Source organism: Fukomys damarensis, unplaced genomic scaffold (assembly GCF_012274545.1).
Source record: "Fukomys damarensis isolate Sample0158 unplaced genomic scaffold, DMR_v1.0_HiC HiC_scaffold_38, whole genome shotgun sequence".
Classification (NCBI taxonomy): domain Eukaryota; kingdom Metazoa; phylum Chordata; class Mammalia; order Rodentia; family Bathyergidae; genus Fukomys; species Fukomys damarensis.
The window spans coordinates 14,621,241-14,644,587 of NW_022900950.1; the positions used below are offsets into that span (position 1 = coordinate 14,621,241).

At 35.5% G+C, this 23,347-nt stretch overlaps 1 protein-coding gene across 2 annotated transcripts in view; it reads left to right on the top strand.

Moving 5' to 3' along the window:
- The first annotated feature begins 44 nt into the window (after window positions 1-44).
- Window positions 45-23,347, top strand: part of Nudt6 (nudix hydrolase 6) — a 24,284-nt gene continuing 981 nt past the window's right edge. Inside the window, exons 1-5 of one of the 2 annotated variants that reach the window (XM_010611196.3) lie at window positions 45-792; window positions 4,035-4,109; window positions 4,272-4,475; window positions 12,811-12,866; window positions 18,656-18,710. In XM_010611196.3, coding sequence (XP_010609498.1) covers window positions 732-792; window positions 4,035-4,109; window positions 4,272-4,475; window positions 12,811-12,866; window positions 18,656-18,710 — 451 coding nt within the window. In that variant the 5' untranslated portion in view covers window positions 45-731. The remainder of the gene's footprint in view (window positions 793-4,034; window positions 4,110-4,271; window positions 4,476-12,810; window positions 12,867-18,655; window positions 18,711-23,347) is intronic. The other variant, XM_010611206.3, reaches the window with a different exon arrangement.

Here is a 23,347-nt window from a genome sequence, read left to right on the forward strand (position 1 = left end):
CGCCTGGACGCCGCCGCCTTCCGGAGGCGCTTGCTGGGCAAGTGCGCCGGAGCGGGGGCTGCGGGTCCCGGATCCTCTCGGAGGAAACCCCCGCGCCCTCCCAGAGGGAACGGGACCCGGCACGCATGCTTCATTTAATGCTCAAGGTTTTGGGTCTTTCAGGCTGCTGTGTGAAATGGTGGTCTTTAGGGTGAACAGCTCGGGTTTCTGGTCCGCTTTCTAATGTGTGAGCAAAGTTCCTGTGACACCACCATTTCCGTATCCATGAACCGGATGACAGGAGCTCGGGATTGCTGAAGGTTCACTTGGATAACGCGCAAAGTGAATAGCACGATGTCTGCCGCCTGCTTCGCGCTTTAAGGCAATTAATTGTTCGCTGTCATTTAGGGAGTCTTAGTTCTGCTGGGCAAATCTGCCTCAAACTGTAACGCAGGTGTGAAGGAGCGCTCCGGAGCGTCTGAGCATCCGTGGTGCTCAGCTGAGGCCAGGATTTTACAGGCAAGAAGTAGGGTTTTCTTCTACTTCCGGAGCGGTTCAGTTTTCGCTAGGAAAACTGCGCTACCTTTGAACACTGGGTCCAGTAAGGGAGAAAGGAAGCTTGGCTGAAGGACCTTTTACTTTGGAAGAAGTGCTTGATTTGGTGTTTCTCAAAACCTGTTTTTCAAAGTGCCCCAAGGAGCTAATAATCAGACTGAAGGTACAGGAAGAAAATTCAGCTGTGGAATACCTATATGGAGATAACTTTTCACACAAGGGAACTTCAAATCTTTATCCTATTGAGCATTTTTGCAAGTAAGCATTTATAAGTGTAACAGAGCTAGTTATCACCAAACCACCTCTTACCTCCTCATGTCATTTTGCCTCCTACTTGTGAATAAGTAGAAGCTCCCTTAGACCGCAGTAATATCACCAGTAGGAAAATCAAATCAGTTCAACTTCCCATGTGTGTTCAAATATGTGTGGGTAGAGACCTGTATTTATTGTACACCTGAATTTACCAGCGACCAACAAGTGATTAAAGTATTACACTAGAAAGCATGTTGGAATTGCAGGTACACATCCAAGGTTCCTGTGTCAGGTTACACCATTAAGCCAATGGCCACTGAAAATATTTGCCTCTCACGTTGCTTCTGTGAATAATTCCAGCCCTAATGACTCAATAAATCTGACCAAACATAATTTACAGTTATTTACTAGTTTATGTAATAATTTACATGCCTTTATTAATCCCACCTACTGGGGAGAATGAGGCAGGATTGCAAATTTGAGGTCAGTGTTGACAACTTAAGACTGTCACAAAAAGGTTGAGGATGTAGCTCCGTGGTCTAGCATGTACAGTGCCCTGGGTTCTAATTCCTAGAACCACATTTAATAAAAGATAACATGGATTAAACTAATTTGTCAGCTCAGAAATACCATTTTAAAATATTTTAATAAAATAATTTGTTACACTTAGGTGCTAGACACTAAGAACGTTACAAGTATTAATTCATTTAATTCTTAACCCGATAAGCCAGTATTATTTCCATTTTAATGATATTGGTACTGAGGCACAGAGAGAATAGGTAACTTCCTCTCAATCTAAAGCTATTCTTACTGCAGTATACTGCTCTTAAAGGCCACTGCTAGTTCTCTTGTAATGGAGTCAAACTCACTCTTGGTGCCTTTAAAGATAAACTAAAATAATCTAAAAAGAAGGCCAATAGTACATAAGATCCTAATAATAGTACATAAAATCCTAGTGATATAATTGACAATGTGAAATAGGAAGAAAAGGGCTAAAGGTGTAGGGAAAGTGGGAAGAGTGGGGGAAAGGTAATAAGGGGAAAAATACATGAGAAAATGAAAAAAATGGAAATAAAATGTTTGTAAATGGGGAGGGGAGGAGGGGGTGAAGGGAGGGCAGGGGCAAGGTGAAAAAATGAGAACCAAGACAGATCTGTCATGTGAATGTACAAGATACCAATGATGAATGTAACTGTAACTTTAAGAGGAAAAAAAAAAGAAGGCCCAATAGAAAGTCTCTCTGCTTAGATAAATTGAATTGATAACGTATTGACAGTAACTGTTAAGCATCTTTACATATAAAGTCCAACTTTTTTTAGTGTGGCTGTTTTGTTACAATCCATGGATAGGTAATAATGTTAGCACCACATATAGCATTTCACATCAGTGGTGAATAGCCTTCGTTCTAGTTTAGTCTAGACTAGTTGTCTAACCTTAGGCGAGTCAGTCACAAAAAATGTATAATTTGATCCCTACTTCATAATATCAAACTCACTTGGAGAACTGTAAATGCATAGATCTTTAAGTAGAATTTTTAAATATAGGTAATGGGAGAGATGTCAGTAGTTTTGATGTATTTTAATAAATCACAGTTTTTCAGTTCACATAATGGCGCATGAGCAGTAATTAGGAAACATCTTTTGTTTGTTTTGGTTTTTGGTTTTTGGTTTTTGGTTCCAGGGATCAAACTCAGGACCTTGTGCTTGCAAGGCAGGTAGTGGCACAACTGAGCTAAATCCCCAGCCTCAGGAAAGATCTTTGTAAAGAGATAGTATATGAGCTGGATTTTAGGGGATGGGTATAAACTGTGAGGATCATTGAAGTTTACTAGAAAAAAAAAAGAAATAAAAATTAGTCTAAGACTTCGAGCATTAGTGCCATTAAGTTAAGAAGCTTGTAGATACAGTTGGGATACAATATTCAGTTTTGAATATACTTTGAGAGGAAGTGTGACATGACATCCTTCAGGAGACCTGACAGCAGCTAGAGAGCTGAAAGTTTAGAGTTAAGTAAGGTCAGGACTGGGCAGCCATCCTTGTATGATTGTTGATAACAATGGGAGTAGATGGCTTGTAGTAGTGTAGCAGCGTTGGTTAATGTCAAGATCATCAAGCATGCATTTCTCTTTGTGTGATTATTCCTCAGCTTTTAAAGATTTAATCAAAGAGAGCAAGGCAGGAAGGATCTGACCCCCTAGCTATATTAGATGCTAAGTCAAATCAAGAAGTCTCTAAAGGCCCCAAGGACTTGTCACAGTGGTAAGCCACCTGGTGTTTAGAGGCAGACAACATGGTCCTTAACAGGAAGGAGCGTGCCACAGAGCTGAGGAAGAGATGCAACCATTCCTTCAGTAACCGTTGAATAGCTATAAGCCTCCCAAGACACTCATTTTTACAGAGTTATTATAAAAAGTGAAATGACAAATGGACAAAATGATCTGAAAAGGTATTCTAAAATCAAAAATTGTGAAGTTTTCATTTCTTCACCATAAATTGTCTTTCATTATTATAAGTAATGTTGCAAAGCACTTGAAACTTAGTAAAGTTCTAATAAATTAACATCTACCCCATTTAATCTTAAGTAATAAAAAAATTTTTAAAAATTCAGAAAAATATTTGTGTTCATTATGGTGTTTATAATAAAGAAAATTAGATATAAATGAGAATATAAGATTGGTTAACTTATGGGACATCTATATAAGAAAAACTGCAGTTATTATAAATTTCATATTCATTAAAAGAATGCTTAAGGTATGTTATAAAACATGATATAAACAACAGACATGATGTTAATTCCAACATACTTAGTACCAAAATTTTGTTTGTCTCTTCAAGCTAGTAAAATATGGTTGATTTCATTATATATTTTTCTTTACTTTTCAAATTTCTCTAGAACTAGCATTTATTATTTTAAAATGAAGTTAGTTTTGTACCATCATGCAATTTTTAAACTAAGTAAGACAAAACTTTTTTTTTTTTTTAAACCAGGGATTGAACTCAGGACCTTGTACTTGCAAGGCAGGTGGAGGAACCACTGAGCTAAATTCCCAGCCCAACAGAATTCTTAAAAGTAGAACAAATAGAAGTCCTTAGTAGTCACTAGTAAAAGTTAAAGCTAAGGGTGTTATATAACATTGGCTGGGGATGTAGTGCAGTGTTAAGATTGCTTGTGTAGCATCTAAGAGGACTTGGGCTTTAATAGCTCTAAACAGCTATTATGACCTATTGTGTGCCATGTTTTCCCTTTAGGTGGTATGGAAATAAAAATCAGCCAGTTTACTGATGCTCTTAAGGAATGCAGTGGAAAGTCATATCAGCAATGTGGTAATTATTAAAAGACATAATAGTACCCACATTTGTTACTTTAACAGGACATTTTTGGCTCTCTTCCCACAGAGCTAACTAATGAAATGAGTACATGCTTAAAGATGGAGGAGGTAACACACATTAGAAAATCTTTACAGATTTTTCTCTTCTGTATTTTAGCTGCAATACAGCAATGGCGATCAGAAGGTAGAGTAGCTGTATGGCTCCACGTTCCCATCCTCCAAAGTCGATTTATTGCTCCTGCTGCTTCTCTTGGTTTCTGCTTTCACCATGCAGAATCGGATTCATCAACTCTGACTCTGTGGCTGGGAGAAGGACCCAGTAGATTACCAGGATATGCTACGCATCAAGTAGGAGTTGCAGGTTAGTTTCAAACTCATGGAAAAAGTAATTAATTTTTATATTATATACCTTCACCCAATTTTGTGCTTCTTACAGCTGAAGAGAGGGGGGGAAGGGAGGGAGAGGGAGAGGGGGAGAGGGAGAGAGAGTTTATTCATGATTTGATTCATTAATGTTCTTGGGACCATTTCATACAACTTTTAAATAGGTGAAGTTTGCCTTACTCGTCAGCAGGGGGCGGCATAGAGAACGATTACAGTTTAGTTTTCCAAAGGATCTATTTGAACATGTTCCGTACAGATATTTGAATTTAATTACTGAAATAGTGGCACTGAATTAGGATCAAGAAATAAGTTCATTTTATTAAAGTATATGACAACCTAAGTAAACAAAACAAGAGTTTCCAAAGATGAATGATGCTTATTTAGGAATAGCAGAGTATTGTAATGAGAATTCACATGCCATGGTAAACTATGACTGTATTCAGAGATTGAGGGCAAGGTGAGTTTTTAAAGACAAAAATGAGAGAGGATTACAGCAGATATTTTGAAACAATAATCCTTGTATGCCAATGATTAATAGTAAAAGGGGCATCAGTCCAAAGTTGAACAGTTACTGTGCAAATGTCCTTGTAGAGATTCTTTTTGTATATTGTGATGGCCTCTTTGTTAGCTTGTGGTCCTGACAGTTTTTTGAGATGTTACGATCAAGCATTCATAAGAACCTTTCCTTAATAACCTCTCAGTTTTATTTACTTTTTTTTAAAAAGAATGCCTCCATTCAAAATGCCTCCACTTTGAATCACACAACTTTCACACATATTTGTATTAAATATGTGAATTTCCACAGCAAAAGATAATTTTTAGGTTGAATATAATTCAAACTACGTTTTGAATGTTACTTATTAAAGACACATTAAGTTATGTGCCAACAATTATTTTAAATGACATAATTTAACTACTGTATATCATTTTTAAGGCACTCATTAGATTCAGAGATAGAAGAAAAGTGAGAACACTTCTTTCAGATTAAGACAGGGGTTCTCAAATTGTAGAGTGCATCAGAATCACCTGGAGGGCTTGTCATAACAGATGGCTACACCCAGTTTCCAGAGTTTTTTTATTTTAAAAAATTTTTTCCTGTTAAGTTTATTTGCACATTTAAAGCAAACAATAGTTACATTTATCATTAGAATCTGTACCTTTACATGATATATATTGGTTTATTTTTTCCCTATACCCCTCCCTCCCTTCACCCCCTTCACCTTTCCCTATTTATAAAAACTTTGTTTCCATTTTTTCCTTGTTTCACATTTTTTCTTTTCCCTTATTTCCTTTCCCCTCCCTTTTCCACCTCCCCTTTAGCCATTTTCTTCCTATTTCATACTATCAATTATATCATTTGAACATTATTTACATTTTTAGTTTATAACACCAGAGAAAGTATTTGGTATTTACTCAGGTGTGTTGTATTTATTTCACTTGAGTATAGCCTCAATGTGCATCCATTTAGCTATAAATGTCTCTAGTTTCTCATCTTTTATGGCTGAGTAGTATTTCATTTTATAGAAAAACCACATCTTCTTTATCCAGTCTCCAGCGGATGGGCGGGTTGTTTCCAAGTTTTAACTATTACAAACTATGCCACTGTAAGCATGGGTGTGCATATATCACTGTTATGATTCTTTTAATTCCTTTGGAAAGATAACCCAGCAGAGCAATAGCTGGGTCAAATGGGACTTCTAATCCTAGTTGTTTCAGGTATTTCCATATTGATTTACACAGTAGTTGAATGAGTCTGCACTCCCACCAACAGTGGAGCAGTGTTTCTTTTTCCCCACACCCCTGCCAGCGTTTGTTATTGTCTGATTTCTTGATAGCAGCCATTCTTACTGGGGTGAGATGAAATCTCAGTGTTGTTTTCATCTGCATCTCTCAAATGACCAGTGATGTTAAACATTTTTCATATATGTATTTGCTGCTTTTACTTCTTTGTCTGAGAAATGTCTGTTTATTTCATATGCCTATTTTTGAATCAGGTCTTTGTATTGGGGGGGCTGATTATTTTCAGTTCTTTATATATTCTAGATAGTAGACCTTTGTCTGAGGAACAGCTGGCAAAAATTGTTTCCATATTGTAGGATGTCTCTTAGCTCTGCTTGTGATTTCTCTGGCAGGGCAGAAACTTTTTTAAATGATGAGATCCCAGTTGTTGATTCTTTGTGCTAGTTACCGTTTACTGGGGATTTGTTCATAACGTCTTTTCCTATGCTGGTATCTGCCAGAGTTCTGCCTAACTTACCTTCCAGCAAGTTCAGTGTTTCTCTTTTGTTTATATCTTGAATCCAGATGAATTTTAGTTTAGTGCATGGTGAAAGATACAGGTCTAGTTTTAACCTTTGATGAGTTGAAATCTAGTTTTTCCAACACCATTTATTAAAGAGGCTATTTTTCCTCCAGTGAGGATGGTTGGCTCCTTTGTCAAAGATGAGGTAGCTGAGTACATCAGGAGTCATTCTGCATCTTCTAATCTGTTCCACTGATTCTCAGGTCTATTTCTTTGCCAGTGCCATGCTGTTTTTTATCACAGTGGCTTTGTAGTATAGCTTCAAGTTGGGGATTGTGATACCCCCTGCCATGTCTCTGTTGCCTAGAATGGCTTTTGCTATTCTAGGTCTCTTCTGGTTCTAAATGAATTTTTGGATTGTTTTTTTTTCAAGTTCTGCGAAATATACTCTTGGAATTTCAGTCAGGATTGCATTGAATCTGTATAGCAATTTTGGAAATATGGCCACTTTCACTATGTTTATTCTTCCTACCCAGGAGCAAGGGATATCTTTCCATTTTCTTATATCCTCTTCTCTTTGTTCAGAGTGTTGTAGCTTTCAGTGTAGAGGTCTTTTGTCTCCTTCATTAAACTGATTCCTAGATATTTCATTTTTGGGGGGATGTTATTGTGAAAGGAAATATTTCTCTAATTTCTCTCTCAGTGAGTCTGTTATTTATGTACAAGAAGGCTATTGATTTTTGAGTGTTGACCTTGTATCCAGCTACTCTACTGAATCTGTTGATTAAGCCTAGAAATCCTTTGGTGGAGATTTTTGGGTCTTCTATGTAGAGTATCACATCATCAGCAAATAGTGACAGTTTAACTTCTTTTCCTATCTTTATTTCTTTTATTTCTTTCTCTTGTCTAATTGCTGTGGCTAATGTTTCCAGAAGTATATTGAACAGGAGTGGTGATAGTGGAATCCTTGTCTTGTTCCTCATTTTAGAATGAAGGTTTTCAGTTTTTGACCATTTAGTATGATATTTACTATGATTTAGTTTTTCAAAGCCATTACCAGGTTGAGATAAGGACCTTCTATTCCAATTTTCTGTAGGGGTTTTTAATCATGAGTAGATGCTGAATTTTTTCCAATGCTTTTTCTGCATCTATTGAGATGATCATATTGTTTTTGTCCTTGACTCTGTTAATCTAGTGTGTTAGATTTATTGATTTACATATGTTTATCCATCCTACATCCCTGGGATAAATCTGACTTGGTCAGGGTGTATGATTTTTGTGATGCTCTGTATTCTGTTTGCCAGTATCTAATAGAGGATTTTTGCATCTATGTTCATTAGGGAGATTGACCTGTAGTTCTCTTTTTTGGTTGGGTCTTTCCCTGGTTTTGGAATCAAAGTAACACTTGCTTCTAGGAATGAGTATGGAAATATTACTTCTTTCAATTTCATTGATGCGTTTAAAGAGTAGTGGTGATAGTTCTTCTCTAAATGTCTTGTAGAATTCAGAAGTGAAGCCATCAGTGCCTGGGCTTTTCTTTGTTGGTAACGTTTTAATTACATTTTGAATTTCACTGAATGTAATTGCAGTGTTTAGAATTTTTATATCTTCTTTGTTCGTATCTAGGAATCTGTCCATTTCTTCTGTGTTCTCCATTTTATTAGAGTATAGGTTTCAAAGTAGATATTGTTGAGCCTCTGGATTTTTGGTGGATCTGTTTTGACTTTACCTTTTTCATTCCTAATTGCATTAATTTGAGCCTTTTATTGCCTTTTCTGATAAGATTGGCTAAGGGTTTATCGATTTTATTTATTCTTTCAAAAAACCAACTCCGTGATTCATTGAGTTTTTGTATCATTCTCTTATTTCCACTGCATTGATTTCTGCTATTATCTTTATAATTTCCTCCCTTGTATGAGCTTTTGGTTTGTCTTCCTCTTTTTTTCTAGGAGCTTAAGGTTAAGCATTAGGGTTGTTTATTTGAGCTCGCTCTGTTTTCCTAGTAGGGGCATTTACTGATAGGAATTTCCCTCAGAACTGCTTTCACTGTGTTCCATAGACTCCTGTATGTTGTATTGGCATTTTCATTTAATTGTAGAAACTGTTTAATTTCTTATTTAATTTCCTCTGTGACCTGATGGTTGTTCGCCAGGGTGTTAATTAATTTCCATGTGTTTGTGAAGTTCTTGGGCTTTCTTATCTATTGATCTCCAGCTTAATTGCATTATGGTCTGATAATATACAGAGGATAACTTCAATTCCTTTGTATTTATGTAAGCATGTGCTGTGAGCTGGCATGTGGTCTATTTTGGAGAATGGCCTGTGTGTAGCTGAAAAGAATGTATATTCTGAGTGGGATGGAACATTCTATAGACATCTACTGAGTCCATTTGTTTTAAGACTTGGTTCAACTCATTTGTTGACTTTTTATCTAGATGATCTATTTGTGTCAGTGGAGTGTTGAGGTCCCCTGCTACAATTGTATTAGTGCTTATTTTGTTTTTCATGTCCAATAGTATTTGTTTTGTATAGTTGGGGGCATTAGTATTTGGTGCATATATATTTATGATAGTCATTTCTTCCTCTTGTATTGTTCCCTTTACAAGGACGTAGTTCCCTTATCTCTCTTAATTAATTTTGGTTTGAAACCTACTCTGTCTGCAGACAAGGTAGTTACCCCTGCTTTTTTCCAGGCTCCTGCCACATTGAGAACTGTTTTCCATCCTTTTACTCTCATTCTGTGAATTTCTTTGTGGATTAAGTGTGTTTCTAGTATATAGCATATTGTTGGATTTTGCTTCTTAATCCATTCTGCCAGCCTATTTCTTTTGATTGGTGAATTGAGGCCATTAACATTGATGGTTGTAAATGTTATGTATTGACTTTTCATTGTCATATTATTTTTCTGTTGTTGGTTCTTTTATTTTTTATTTTTCCCCCTCTCTCCCTTTAATTCCTTGCCTTGCCTGGTATATTTCCTCTGTTGTCCCTTATGGAGTTGTGGCCTTCATTTTCTTTTTGCAGGATATTGTTTAGAAGCGTTTGTAGTGCTGGTTTGGTATTCATGATCCAGAGCTTTTTATTTAGTAAGATAAGGCTGAAAGTTTGCATTTCTTATAATTTCCCTGTAGCTGTTTCTGTTGTTGCTGCTGCTGATCTTAGTACTACTCTTTGAGATCCTGGGTTAAGGAAATTCTTAGATTTCCAGAAAATAACAAATACCGAAGACTCCTTATGACCTTAAAGCAGTAATATAATTAGCAATTAATTTTATTTGTTTTCATATAATTTACTAGTATTTTTTTAGCTAGTTTGCACATCTGAAGTATTTTAAAGTAGTTGTTCAGGGTTGTATTAATATGCTTTGTCTGTGGTCTTACTACCCTGTGGCAAGCAGACATTCAGAAATTTTCCATTCAGCTCTACTTCAAAAAATCCTACTGCCAGAGACTCCTGCAATTAAGTCTCTAGTCCCCTCCTGTCCAGTTTGTGATGAAGGGTTGAAGAAAAACTTAAGACAGAGATGAAGACAAAGTGTGAGCTGGAACAGCCAATGCTCCTTTGACAAAAGGCACTGGCCCATCTCTGCCACCGAATTTTATTATTCATCAATCAGGGTAAAGGTGCAATACATGTATAGATAGATATGCAGTATGTGAAATTACCATGGAAACTAATTCAGGAAAGGCTTTAAAGAGAAGGCAAAGCATTTTCAAACTGGGAACAAAATAGACAAAATATATGGTTTTAATTGGAGGATTGTCATTCAACCTATGAAGGCACTAATTTTGGGGATGAAATTTGGATGTGATTACTCTGGCCTCAGCTACGGATGTTATCTTGTATTAACCCCACAGCTACATAGGCCATTACTCCGGTCTCAGCTATGGCCATTAGCAGGGAGGTCATGCTAACCTGCACGCTACTGCACTGCTCACGAGATACTTCTGAGTCACACAGCTTCAGTCAGACTTGCTTCTTAAAGTGAGCCAATCGGGGGATTTAACTCCTAGTAGCCTGCACTGCTTACAGCATGTTTTGGGCATAATCAATATTGTGGATTCTGGCATTCTACTTCATGTGACAGTTTCATACTTTATTGAAAAGTCATACAAACCTGGTCATTACAGAATCATTAATATAGAGTACACATAGAGAGAATCTTACAAAGCACCTGTTTATAAGTATTATATTGTGCATTATAGTTAACTGTGACATTTTAGAGCTTTCAATGATACCAACAGCCTACTGCAGCATGTGTGCCATAGGTTTGCCACTACTGGTTTAGAAGTACCAGAGGCCTTAGGGAATGGGAGATGTGGAACTTGACCAGTCTTGTAGGACAGCTACGATTTGAGATAGCATGTGGGGGTAGAAACAGGTAACGTAAGAAACTGTTCCGGAAAGGTGTAGAGTTTTTTAGGTCAAGAGAAAACTGCAAACATCAGAGGTAGTATGGCTGGATTGGAATGAGCTATGGCCTTCTTTCTGTTCTTCAGACCTAGCAAGCTTGTGTCTGACTAGAACCTTTTCATCAACTGGCTCCTCTTTCTGCAGTATGCTTCCCCAGAGTTTTGTTCATCTAGTTCCTTAGAGCTGAGGTTTCTACTCAAAAGATCTCCTTCTCAGAAAAGCTTCTGAAATAGGGTTCTCCCACATGCCAGTCCCATCAGACTTTGTTCCTTTATCCACATTCATTTTTATCACACTTAAAATCTGAATTTATGTCATGTACTCAATATCTCCCACAATAATATAAACTCTATGAAGGAAAATGAAGCTATTCTATCTCTTATTCACCACCATATCCCCAGGCAAAAGACAGAGTTTGGCATGAATACCAGGCCAGATTGGCAGGATCCCAATATTTTATTAATGACAGGTTGTATCTTTAGAAATGTCAGCCTTCTGAGGGAGCAGCACTTTCCTGAAAGGCCAGGGCTGCACATGAGGAGTGCCTGCTTGGAATTCAGACTGGCTGTTAAGTGTACTTCTTCCCCTTAGGGCTGTGTGAACTCAGTCATTCATTATGATTCTCACAGAATTATTGTGACTAATACCTGAGAAAATGCACATGAACCACTTAGCCCAGTGCCAGGCTAATCATAGTAGTATAGGATACTAGGAACTTCCATTTAATCCCAGAATTTGGGTTGATTTGGTTTATATATTGTGACCAGCAGGGGTCACTCAAATTCTGTTTCCAAGGCACTGGTGGTGTCTGATCTTGAGCTCACATATGAATTTGTTGAGGAAAAGTTCAATTTGGACAATCACAATTATTAAAATTTAAGTTTTAATATTATTAAAAGAGTTAGTTTCCCTTGTATTCTCTCCCTTAGAAAGTGAGATTATAGTTTACATTTTATAATAAAATTCATTACTAATTAGCATTTATTTAGTGATTTTCCGTTATATTTTATTTTGGCTTCACTCCAGTTACTTTTCCTTGTGTTACAAACATCTAATCCCTTTACATATTTTTCTTTATATAGTATTATCACCATCTGATGTTCTACATGATTTTTGTTTATTTGTCCCCTGTCTACATACATACATACTAGAATGTGTGCCTCAAGGATAGGGAATTTTGTTTGTTTACTACTGTACCCTAGCACCTATATAACTGCTTGACATGTCATAGGGACACTAAATAAAATGCTAGAAAAAGTTAGATTCATTTATTTAACTATTTACTATGAAGAGGGCACAATCTAGAGGAGAAACTTATACAGATAATTATGCTATATGTTAGCACATGCTACAATTATGTTTGGTAATTTTAAATGTTTTAAAAATATGGACATCTACTTCATTACTAACAAGATTTATAAATTTTCGGGGTTGGGGATTTAGCTCAGTGGTTCCAGCACCTGTCTCACAAGTGCAAGGTCCCAAGTTCAATCCCTGGTACCAAAAAAAAAAAAAAATTATAAATTTTCATGGATGTGGTATTTCTACAAGGCCCTCAAGCATAGGAGCATTTTTATAAATATAGATTAGCATGAAAGAAGTCAAAGCTAAATGAAATTACTATTTCCTCATTACCTTTTATTTTTTCTCCCCAAAGGAGCTGTATTTGATGAAAGTACTAGAAAAATACTGGTTGTACAAGATCGAAATAAAGTAAGTTGTTTCTCATAATATAATTGATTCCCAAATGTTCTCTAGAGAAAATTAAAATGTAGAAAATTGTATATGCTTAAGAAATTCTTAAAAAGTAAAAATTACGGATCATTTTTTTATTTATCTAAATTAAACATAACACATACAGGCCTTGAAGATGTCAGAGTAACACTCAGTGTTGCTCACTATAACTTCATGGCTGTGGGATACTTATGACTACTCAGGAAGACAGTTGTGTCTGTAACACATTACTAGGATACCATTCCATTCATTCCGAATTTATCAAGATGCTGCACTGTGTCAGATGCCGAGAATACAGATTAGTAAGGCAGTATCCCTGATGGCCCGTTTGGACAAGCAGTCCTAAAACAGGTGGTCAAAGTTCACTCTGCTTTAGGAAGACCTTAAAGATTTGTCAGAGAAGGTAACATTTAAAGCAGTGTAGAAAGCATAGTGTAGATGCTTCCCAGAAAAGAGAGAAAGGGGACAGAAGAGAGCTAGAGATGGGAAGACAAAGGAGGGGGAGAAGGGTGGGGACAGAAAGAAAGGAGATGGGAGGAAGGGAGGGAAGGGGAGGAGGAAGGGAATGAGCGAGAGACAGAGGGAGAAAGAAAAGAAAGGGTGGAGAGGAGAGGGGGAAAGTGAGGGGAGGCGGACAGAGAGGAGAGGAAGAAGAGACGGGAGAGAAGAAAAGGAGAGAAGAAAGAGGAAGGAAAAGAGAGGAAAAGAAGGGAGGAGGTAAGGGGGATTGAGAGAGGAGAGAGAAAAGGGAGAGAGGAGAGGGGGAAGAGAGAAAGGAGCAAGAGGGGAGAGGGTGGGAGGGTTAGGAAGTGAGGGAGAGGAAGGGAAGAGAGACAGAGGAAGAGAGGGAGAAGATACGGAGACAGACAGGTAATGGAGAAAGGAAAGGAGAGGGGAAGAGAAGAGAGAAACTGGGGAGAGAAGAGAGGGCGAGAGAGAAATGAGAACATTACATGGACTCTATAGGAGCACAGCATTCGGAAAGGGGCTGATGTTCTCAGGATGTAATACAGATGCCACTGTATGTTACTGGCATTCACAGCTTCCCTCAGCTCAGGAACCAGCAGTGAGATCAAGAAGCACTCATTTAGCAGCCTATGAAAGAAAAGGAAGAACAAAAATGTTATGGAAAAGAGATGATGAAGTGAAGGAGACAGAGTACTACTTCTTCTCAAAACCTAAGATGATTATTTTTATAGTTTTTAGATGATCCAAATAAAGACCCAAGTCTATATATAGGAAATAGATAAGGCTGTGTTAAAAATCCTTAGTTATTAATTAGTAATCCTGTATTTGTGATCCTCTTTTGGGTCTCTGAAGTAGCTGAACTTCATGAGTACTCATCATCTGGCAACTGGTTCTTTAAATGTTAAGTTTTATCCCTTCAATCGAGGTTACTTGGACTCTGAGGAGGATTAGCAAAAGGTATTAAGATACTGATTTATAACAAAAGTGCCACTTTATTAGTTCCCAGTACAGGAAAAAAAAAAGGGCTTTGCACTTTTACAAATGAAGTGGAGAAGTACTGTGAGATGTGGTAGCTGCTGCCTCCACCACGTAAAGGCACTGCTCAAGATGCTGTTGAGTGGCATGTGGTCCCAAGGTACAACTTAGCCCTAAATTGCCTTAGAGATCTACAGTCCATTCTATCCTAAACATTAATGGGAGTGTCTCTTGCTATCCGATAGATACATAGATGTCTTCCTAACACATTTAGAGTACTTGACATCTGCTTTCCTAGTCCCATCAGGAAGCCAACAGCAATAAAACAAGGTAAAGGTATCCCCTGGTATACTGTAATGTCACAGCCACCAGATTCTTACCTATCGAATGGAATGAGGTACATTCATTCACTTAATATTACTGATTTCCTTGTCCTACTATGCCCTATGCCCTGTGCTAAGTACTAGGCATGTATCAATAAACAAAGTTTCTGCACCTCAAGTTTATAGTCAAATGTATGATATAAATAAATGAACAAATAATATGTAAGGTGAAGATAAGCATTAAGAAAAAATACATAATACAGAGATAATGCTTGGGTTTGCTATATTATGCACTAATTTCTGTATGCTTAGCATGTAACAATGTATTTTGGTTCAATGAACTGACCAACCTAAGAATGGATGGCATCTTCTATGTTATTGGTAACAGTGATAATGTTGTAGTTAATGAGATTTACAAGCAGGTCTGAATTGCAGAAAGTGAGAGTAGTAACATTAAAGACTAGACAATAAAAACAAAAGATTACCCAACTTCTGGCATTTGGTCAAGCTGGAGTAAGGGAGAACAAGGTCACATAATGAAAGAGAACCAAGAGGAAGAAGGTAGCAGATCTATGCCCTTGTTCCAGGTTCTTGAGATTCAGCTGAAAGAAATTAGCAGTCTTTTAAGGGTGTTGTGTTTATAAAACATCCCGGTTAGAATTTCATAGACTATGCCAAGGGAAGGTTCTGGAGCCAACCCTCTGCTTAGGGAAGCAGAAGATGTCTGTGGAATTAGGAAAATAGTGAGAAAAGGCATCAGAAAGTGAATCATTCCCTTTCAACTATCCCAGAAACCCTAAATAACTAGAGTTTATTTTCAGGACAAATTTTAAAAGGAACTGTGCCCTATGAAGCTCCAAATTGCTTTAACAAAGAAAATATCTCACATTCTCATGGTAGCTCTGAAAAATTCATTAGAAATGTTCCCTTTTGTTGACATTGGGCCAGAAATTCCTAGCACAGGGGAATAAAGAAGTGACAAATGAGACCATTTTTATATCACCTACACTTCTGCTATCCATTTACTCCTACCCATACATAGACACAGACACCAGATTTATAATTAGCAAATATATAATAAAATTTGACATCCTGTTCACCATTCTGAAATATCATGGAACTACTCGACAACATAGTTTAAAAATCACATATTTTAGTAAGTAAGCAGGATCCTTCATCTTTCGTAGTACGTAAAATATACGCTTAAGGAATTAGAGGACCTTAACAACTCACAGGGAGGTGTTAGATATGTGACTAGGACCCAACAAAGCAATACAGCACGAAAACATTTGAGAAGAATATTCCTTTTGGAAAAGAGTGGGAAGTTATTTTTTAAGATTAAGGGGGAAAAGGATCATGGAATTTTACACTTGATGAAGAGATGTTTTGTCTTCTTTCATAGGAAAGGAGAACAGATAAAAAAAAAACATAAAGTCAAAAAGGCTAACTTTTCAAAATCTGTGCTCAGTAATTTTTTCCTCATGAAATAATGTACTGGAAAGACTAATAATAAATCTCTAAATAATAATGTTAGGTGAGGCATTCAGAGTTTAGGTAGATACAAATATTTTCAACACTAAACTATGTTTTACTCCAAATTCACAAACCCTGCAGGAATGTAAATGTAAGATACAGACTCTGATTGAATTTATGTAAAATATTGTAAAATATTCCAGTTAGGTCTGAGGAAAAGATCAAAGGGCATATGAAAAAGCATATAGCAAAAGATGAGTGACAAATACCAAAACAACTTGTTAATTACGTTTCTTAAAAAATAGAATGAGATTGCCTGGATTTTTACCTTGAGTTTATCACATACTAAGTTTTTGACTCTGAATTGTTAAGCCTTCTTATGTCCTCATGAAGTTTTATCACCTCTAAAATGGGAACATTAATAGATTCTCATGGGATTATTGTGGAGTTTATGTATAATTCTTACAAAAACATTTATCAAAATGTCTAGAATATAGTAAGCATTCAATATATATTATCTAATATTTTAATATTTTTATGTTAACCCTGCTATTGGGAGTCTTTTTTAATCTTAAAGGAGGAAGATATATTTATCTCACTATTGATCATAGGAAGAATATTAATCAGGTTTTTAAACAATATAATTTAGGCCTCTACCTGTTGCTTAGAACTCAAACTCATGCTTTTTGGGGGACAGAAGGGAGCTTTTTTAGAAATAATCTCTATAAACCTAATTGGTGTCATAAATGTCACAAACTATTTACCAGCATTAAAACATGTCTAATTTTTCCATATCAAGGGCCTAATTTATGAAACAAAAATATATGTGAGCTCTTTTAAATCCTTGTATCTGACACTGCCCCCCAATACCTTGGTATCTCCATATATAATCAACAGCCTTCATATAGGTAAGGATTTTAAAAATCTACTTTAATTGTTTTAGGAAGCATTCATCTGCTTCATTATAGTATTTTTTTTGTTTCAAATAATATTTATGGTAGTGATGCACAGTATCCTATTAGACAAAAGCCTACAGAATTTCTGCAGAAGAAAAGCTTCTGAAACCATTTCAAAATGAAACTCAAAAAAGACAGAGATTATGAAATAGATTTTGACATTAATGAAACGTATACTTTATAAATTTAATGTCAAACTTAAGCCAGACACAAAAGGGTGGAAAGCCTGAATTCTATATCCACATACTCAACAGCCTGTGGAAACTGGGAAACATGCCACTGGTCTCCAAGCTAGCATAATTAAGAAGGGACACATTCTTTAAGAAGCACTCATCCAGGAAATGCCTGGGTCCCAAAGCTCACCAGTAAAAGTCCACAGCTTCTTTTATGAATGAAGAGTATAAAATGTACTGGCTAAAGGTACAAATTTCCTTGAATATGTTATAATGTCTCAGATATTCTTGAGTTTTTTTCATGGGGATTGATAGAACTAAACTCTAAAAGAAAAAATAACTATGTCAGTCATAAAATGTTGTTATAATTATCTTTAGGCTGTTTTTACGTATATCTGTTCCAAAGACTAGATATTTCTACCTGCCCCTCCTCACCAAAAAAAAAAGATAGACAACACTTTGTCAATACTTCTATGTAGAGGCCTGTTGCCATTTTTATCTTCAGTGAAATTTTTGTTCCCAGGAAAGGCAGGATTACAATTTTTTTCTAACAGATTGAGTTGATGTAATGTGTTCTTAGTTATCACAAATACTCTTGTAGCTTTGGGATTTTGAGATGATGAATATTCATGTGTAGAAAAGCCTGACACACACTGTACAAACTCAGTTACACAAAATGGCATGTCGTGTATGTACACACAGAACCTAAAAGAACACATCCAGCTAAGCTGCTTATGATTGCGAATGACTTTGTTTTTTTCTTCTTGTGTTTTTTGTTTCCTGGCATATATTAACTTTAAAAAAATAAAAATTATTTTTAAAACTGAAAAAACACAACAAAACACAAAAGTACTCAATTTTATTCACACTACCCATGAAAAGCAATTTTTACATAAGATTATTAACATAAAATAGAAATCTTAAGGTAATATAGTATTAGAAACACAATATAATAAAAGACATGGAAATTAAGAATAGCATATTTAGTGATTAAATTTATTCCATACTTTCTACATATATATATAGCAGCATCTGTATGACTCTTATTTGTTCATAGTTAACTAGCAGCGAACTTTTTAAAGATATAAAAATGCAGTAGATATTTCCCTTCAAAATTTCTTTAGTACAAATATTATCACACTGACCAAATAAAGCCACTTCTGTTCCCTGAATAAAAGGGTTAGAAAATGTTTCATGTCAACCGCTCCCTCAGAAAAGAAGGAAGAAGGGAATAAAGAAGCTCGAAGAAATCTACATGCAATTACCAAATGGTAAAAAAAAAAAAAGGTAAATTCTCAATGACTCTGGTCAACAATTGGTGTATTTTGTGGAGTAAGTGTGTATGTGTGCATTAGTGAATAAATGTTGTATAAACTCTATTTTATGATTTTACACTGCAGTTGAAAAATATATGGAAGTTTCCAGGAGGCCTGTCAGAGCCTGGAGAAGATATTGGTAGGTATCATATATTTTCAATTAGCTGGAAAACATAAGGAAAATCCATGGTCTTACTTTATTCTTTATAGCTAAGAATAGGAATTTAAATTTTCAAATTAGTTCAGACCAAGTTAGATCAAAGAGATCACTGTGGGCTAATATACAATTATCAATAAAATATCTAACATTACAATTTGTTCCATTAGTATAAGTAATACCATTAGTAAAATAATATCTATTCTTCTCTTTGCTTCTAGATTAATCCATATGAAAGGAGCAGCTTTGGATATTCATCAGTAAAGTTAGGTTATTTTGAATATGACTAAAGTTGTAGATGGAATAGAATTATAAGAAAACACAAATTCTTGACCATTCCATCACAAAAAGGTGAATATTAAGTAAGCTTTGAAATAATACAGCCATTTATAAAAGAAAAGTGATGTTATTTTCTTCATGAACTTTTTATTCATTTATTTTTGAATAGTTAGAAAACTACAATTTAGTAATGGGTCATGCAAGAAAATTTCAAGTGAAAAACAGCCCCACAGAACAACTTACTAAGCTCAGTATTAAGACAGAAATAGTATATAAGCTAAAAATTCAATTTGTCACTGATAGACAAGAAACAGAAGAATAGAAACTGACTATATCCATCTATGCCTTAAACCACTGAATCAAATTCAATGTCATCCTAGTAATAAGTACTTCATTTAATACAAATATTATTTCTATAGAACCTTTTCTTTAATATGTATGCCCTCCCTTTTCTTTAGACAAAAACTGTATGTATAGTAATCTCCTAAACTTACTTTCATTTAAAAGTGTCTGTTCTTGAAAGTGTCATATAGATCAACAGGTTCAATCCTTATACACATTACACAAGCAACCCCTAACAATCTATGAGTACATTGGAAATATTAAGATATGTCTATGATAAGTCTTAGTTTTAGGTACTTATTGGCCTTTTGCTTAGACTCTGCTAAGTATTCTGTTGACATAAAAAGTGTATTTTGTGGAAGTCCAAATGAAAAAGGTTAATTTATCCTAATTATCTCACATTATCCATATGTGACAAGTACAGTGTATAAAATAGACAAGTTTTGCCTTCTTACCCAGTTGTTAATAAGAAAAAGCAGACTGTAGGTTTGCACAGCTTCCCCGCCTGAGCTAGGCCCTCACAAATGAATTCTTTTTTTTTTTTTCCATTGAGCTTTTATGGATCATCTGAATTTCTGATGGGCTTATACTTAGATGTTAATAAAGAGACACATTTCTAGGCCAAATATGTGTATAAGTTTAGGTTAAAGTATAATTCTGAAAAATTTAAATCTAAATAACTAAAAACACCCCTTTTTAAAAGTTGTGAGATTATCACAACCCACTTATCCAGTCTATACACACAAAGTATGATTGAAATACAAAACTTTAAAATGTATGATACAGTAAAAATTTATGATAGTATTTATGTCCTGTCCAGAGGTCACATATACAAAGTACAATTAAAATACAGTGAATTTTTAAAATGTACGATACAGTACATATTGCCATTTACTCCCCTCAAAAGACTCCTCCCTCCTTCACACACCATTCTTGCCACCTTCTGAAGCAGTTCTGTTCTCTAAGCCCTCCTTCATGAGTGCCCGCATAAGGTATGATAAAAAATACAGTGAATGCTGATGCCAAATGTCATCCAACAGAAAGGCAGACCTCCTAAAAACATTTCTGTGTGTCCCTCACCCACTGTATTCACTGGATCTGGCACTGTGCAACTTCTGGCTTTTTCACAAAGTCAAAGTGACCATGACAAGTAAATATTTTGAAGGTTCAAAATGCTGATGCAGCCCCGACAGCACAACTAAAGACACTCACAAAAGAGAACTTCCAGGACTGCTTCAGATAATGACAAGAGTGATGGAGTAAGTGTGTTCAAAATGAGTGTTTTGAGGGATTTAATAGTGATGTGTTTTCTCCTGTAATACATTTTTAAATTTTTTAAATATTCATGGTACTTTTCAGTCATAGAGCATATACCTCAGCCATATGCAATCAAGAAACAAGCATCAAATGGCATTCACTATTCTACCTAGGTATAGTATAAATTAAAGCCTTGCTTTAGAACTAATAAAAGACTGAAAGGAGCTAGAAATGAAAACTGACAGTACAGATCTGAAAGACTATGTCTACAAGTGGACATTTCTGTTTTATAACTACAAAAATACAGATATTCTTCATGATGAAGCCAAATCATCCAAAAATCAAACTATTTTCTTTAAATCATATTTTAGGGAAGAAATATGTAAGTATTTAGGAATAGTGCCAAGAAAAACAAACATTTATACTGGCTCTTAACTGGACTCAATAAGCCCCATTAAATAAACACTAATTAACTAGAAAATGTACTTGTTTAGATTTTTAGTTCTTTGATAATACTAAGAAAATGAAATATTTTCAGGTGTTTTTTTAATTAAGAGGGTCAGATACAAAACAGAACAGTCTTCAAGGCTTGAGTGCAAAGGTTATCTATGAGGTTAAAATGGACAAACTGCCTTCCTAAAAAAATTCATTACCCCAGACAAAGAAAGTGGCCAAAGGACTGTAAAGCAGCTGGGTCTGATCAGATGTCATCAGTCCAATGGAGTTACTGGGAAATATCAGAAAGACCACATTCTGTAAATTCTTCCTACTATTTTATTTCAACCTAATCTTATTATTAAATATTACAAAAATAGAAATAACAGCTATAAATTCTATTTCATTATTGTCTTGCAGTTAAACAAAAATATGACATATTTAAATACTTTTAACCAGCAAAAATTAAAATCTTCTTAGTTCTTCCTATGTTCTTACACCTATCAATGTTATTTCAGTTTAGCTTATAGTATATTAAAATAATTTCAAAGGCATAATAGAATAAATCACTTTCTCTGTAAATTCATCTTGAAATCCTTAAAGAAGAGATCCATTTAGAAGTAGAAAGGGATCTCCCATATCCCAAATACAAAAGCAGTTGTTTGCCCTTCCAGTTTTCAGTCTAGTCAGTGATGTGCTGACTCAGGTTATACTCATCAAACCTATCCAGGCAGCACTGAATTTAAGTCAACTATAATGGTGACTGTTGAGCAGGACAGACTGACTCACTAGCCCCGTCCTGAGCTTATGAAATATGAACAGCCTCGACTCATGAGCTTTATAAATGCTCAACTTTGTTGTTGCTGGTTTTGGCCTTTACAGACAAGGTCTTACTCTGTAGTCACACCTGACAATGAACTTGCAATGCAGCCTAGACAGGCCTTGAACTTGTTATCTTCTTGATTTCTGCCACCTGAGTGCTGAGCTTATAGGAATGGACCACTACATCTGTATAAATGCCCAATTTTTTATTAGTGATACTAAGAACTAAACAGGATCCCCATGATTATTTTTCAGAGCATTTAAAGAATAAAAATGCATATTTGAGCAAGAGTTATGGGCCATTATGACCAATGCCACAATCCTTAATAATAAATTTAATAACAAATATCTATTACAAATTAAAATTATCTGTCGTATTAAAACAAAGTTTATCTTAAACTGGCCTGTTGTGCTTTTAGTTTTATCACTTCTTTTCTTGGTGCTGGCAGTTGGCTCTAAGGCCGCATGCATGCCAGGCAAGCTCTCTATCACTGAACTACATGCCCTGCCCCAATGCTTTCAGTTTTAAAATATAATTTCTAGCCATGTTTAACCTATGAGCATATCTCAATTATAAGGAAAATCAGTATGTAATTGAAAAATTATAGCTAAATGTCTTATATTTTTAGGACACATTACTTTTCCTATTAATCTTTCAAGAGCTGTTTATCAGAGACAAAAACAACAGCATATACTAGGTACTAGTAAGAAAATGTATAGTCAGAGAACAAAGGACTTGAGACATTTTTTTCAGACTTCCGCTTCCTTGCCTTTTTTTTTTGTTGTTGTTGTTTTGTTTTTTGCCAGCAGGATTATTGCAAAAGCAAAAATCATTTATTCTGTGACAACAGTGAGGCATCAAAAGATACTGGAACAATAATGTACGGTGACTGTGGAGCTTCCCAGAAAAGTTATCAAAGAAGGCAGTGTTTTGCATCATGCTTTGAGAGATGGTAACAGAACATCACAAAATTAAAAAAAATTCATTTTAGTCTTTCTGGATGTTTATAGAAAAAGCAGACAAAAAAATATATGTATATTTTTTGGTACCGGGGATCGAACTCGGATCCTTGCGCTTGCGAGGCAGGCCACCAAACTGCTGAGCTAAATCCCCGCCCCCCCCCAACAATATATTAATGGTAATTAAAAAATCCTGCCATAAATTTGCACTTAATTGAGAAATCAACCTTATAACTGTGAAAACTATTATTGTATTTAAAAATTCTGTATATTCCTAGCTTTTTGAAAACTCATGTAGCAACTATTACATTTTTGTGCTGAAGGAATAAATTCAAGTTCTTTGGAAACTTATCTCAAGAAACAAAGGCAATGTTAAAAACTACTACTGTAGGATATCACTGAAAACATAACTAGAGGAGCATAACTAAATGGTTATAAAGGAATCTGGTAGATGACCTCAGGTTTGACATGTAATCTGACATCACCAAAACAGGTTACAATCATTTCAATACATTTTGCAGTTC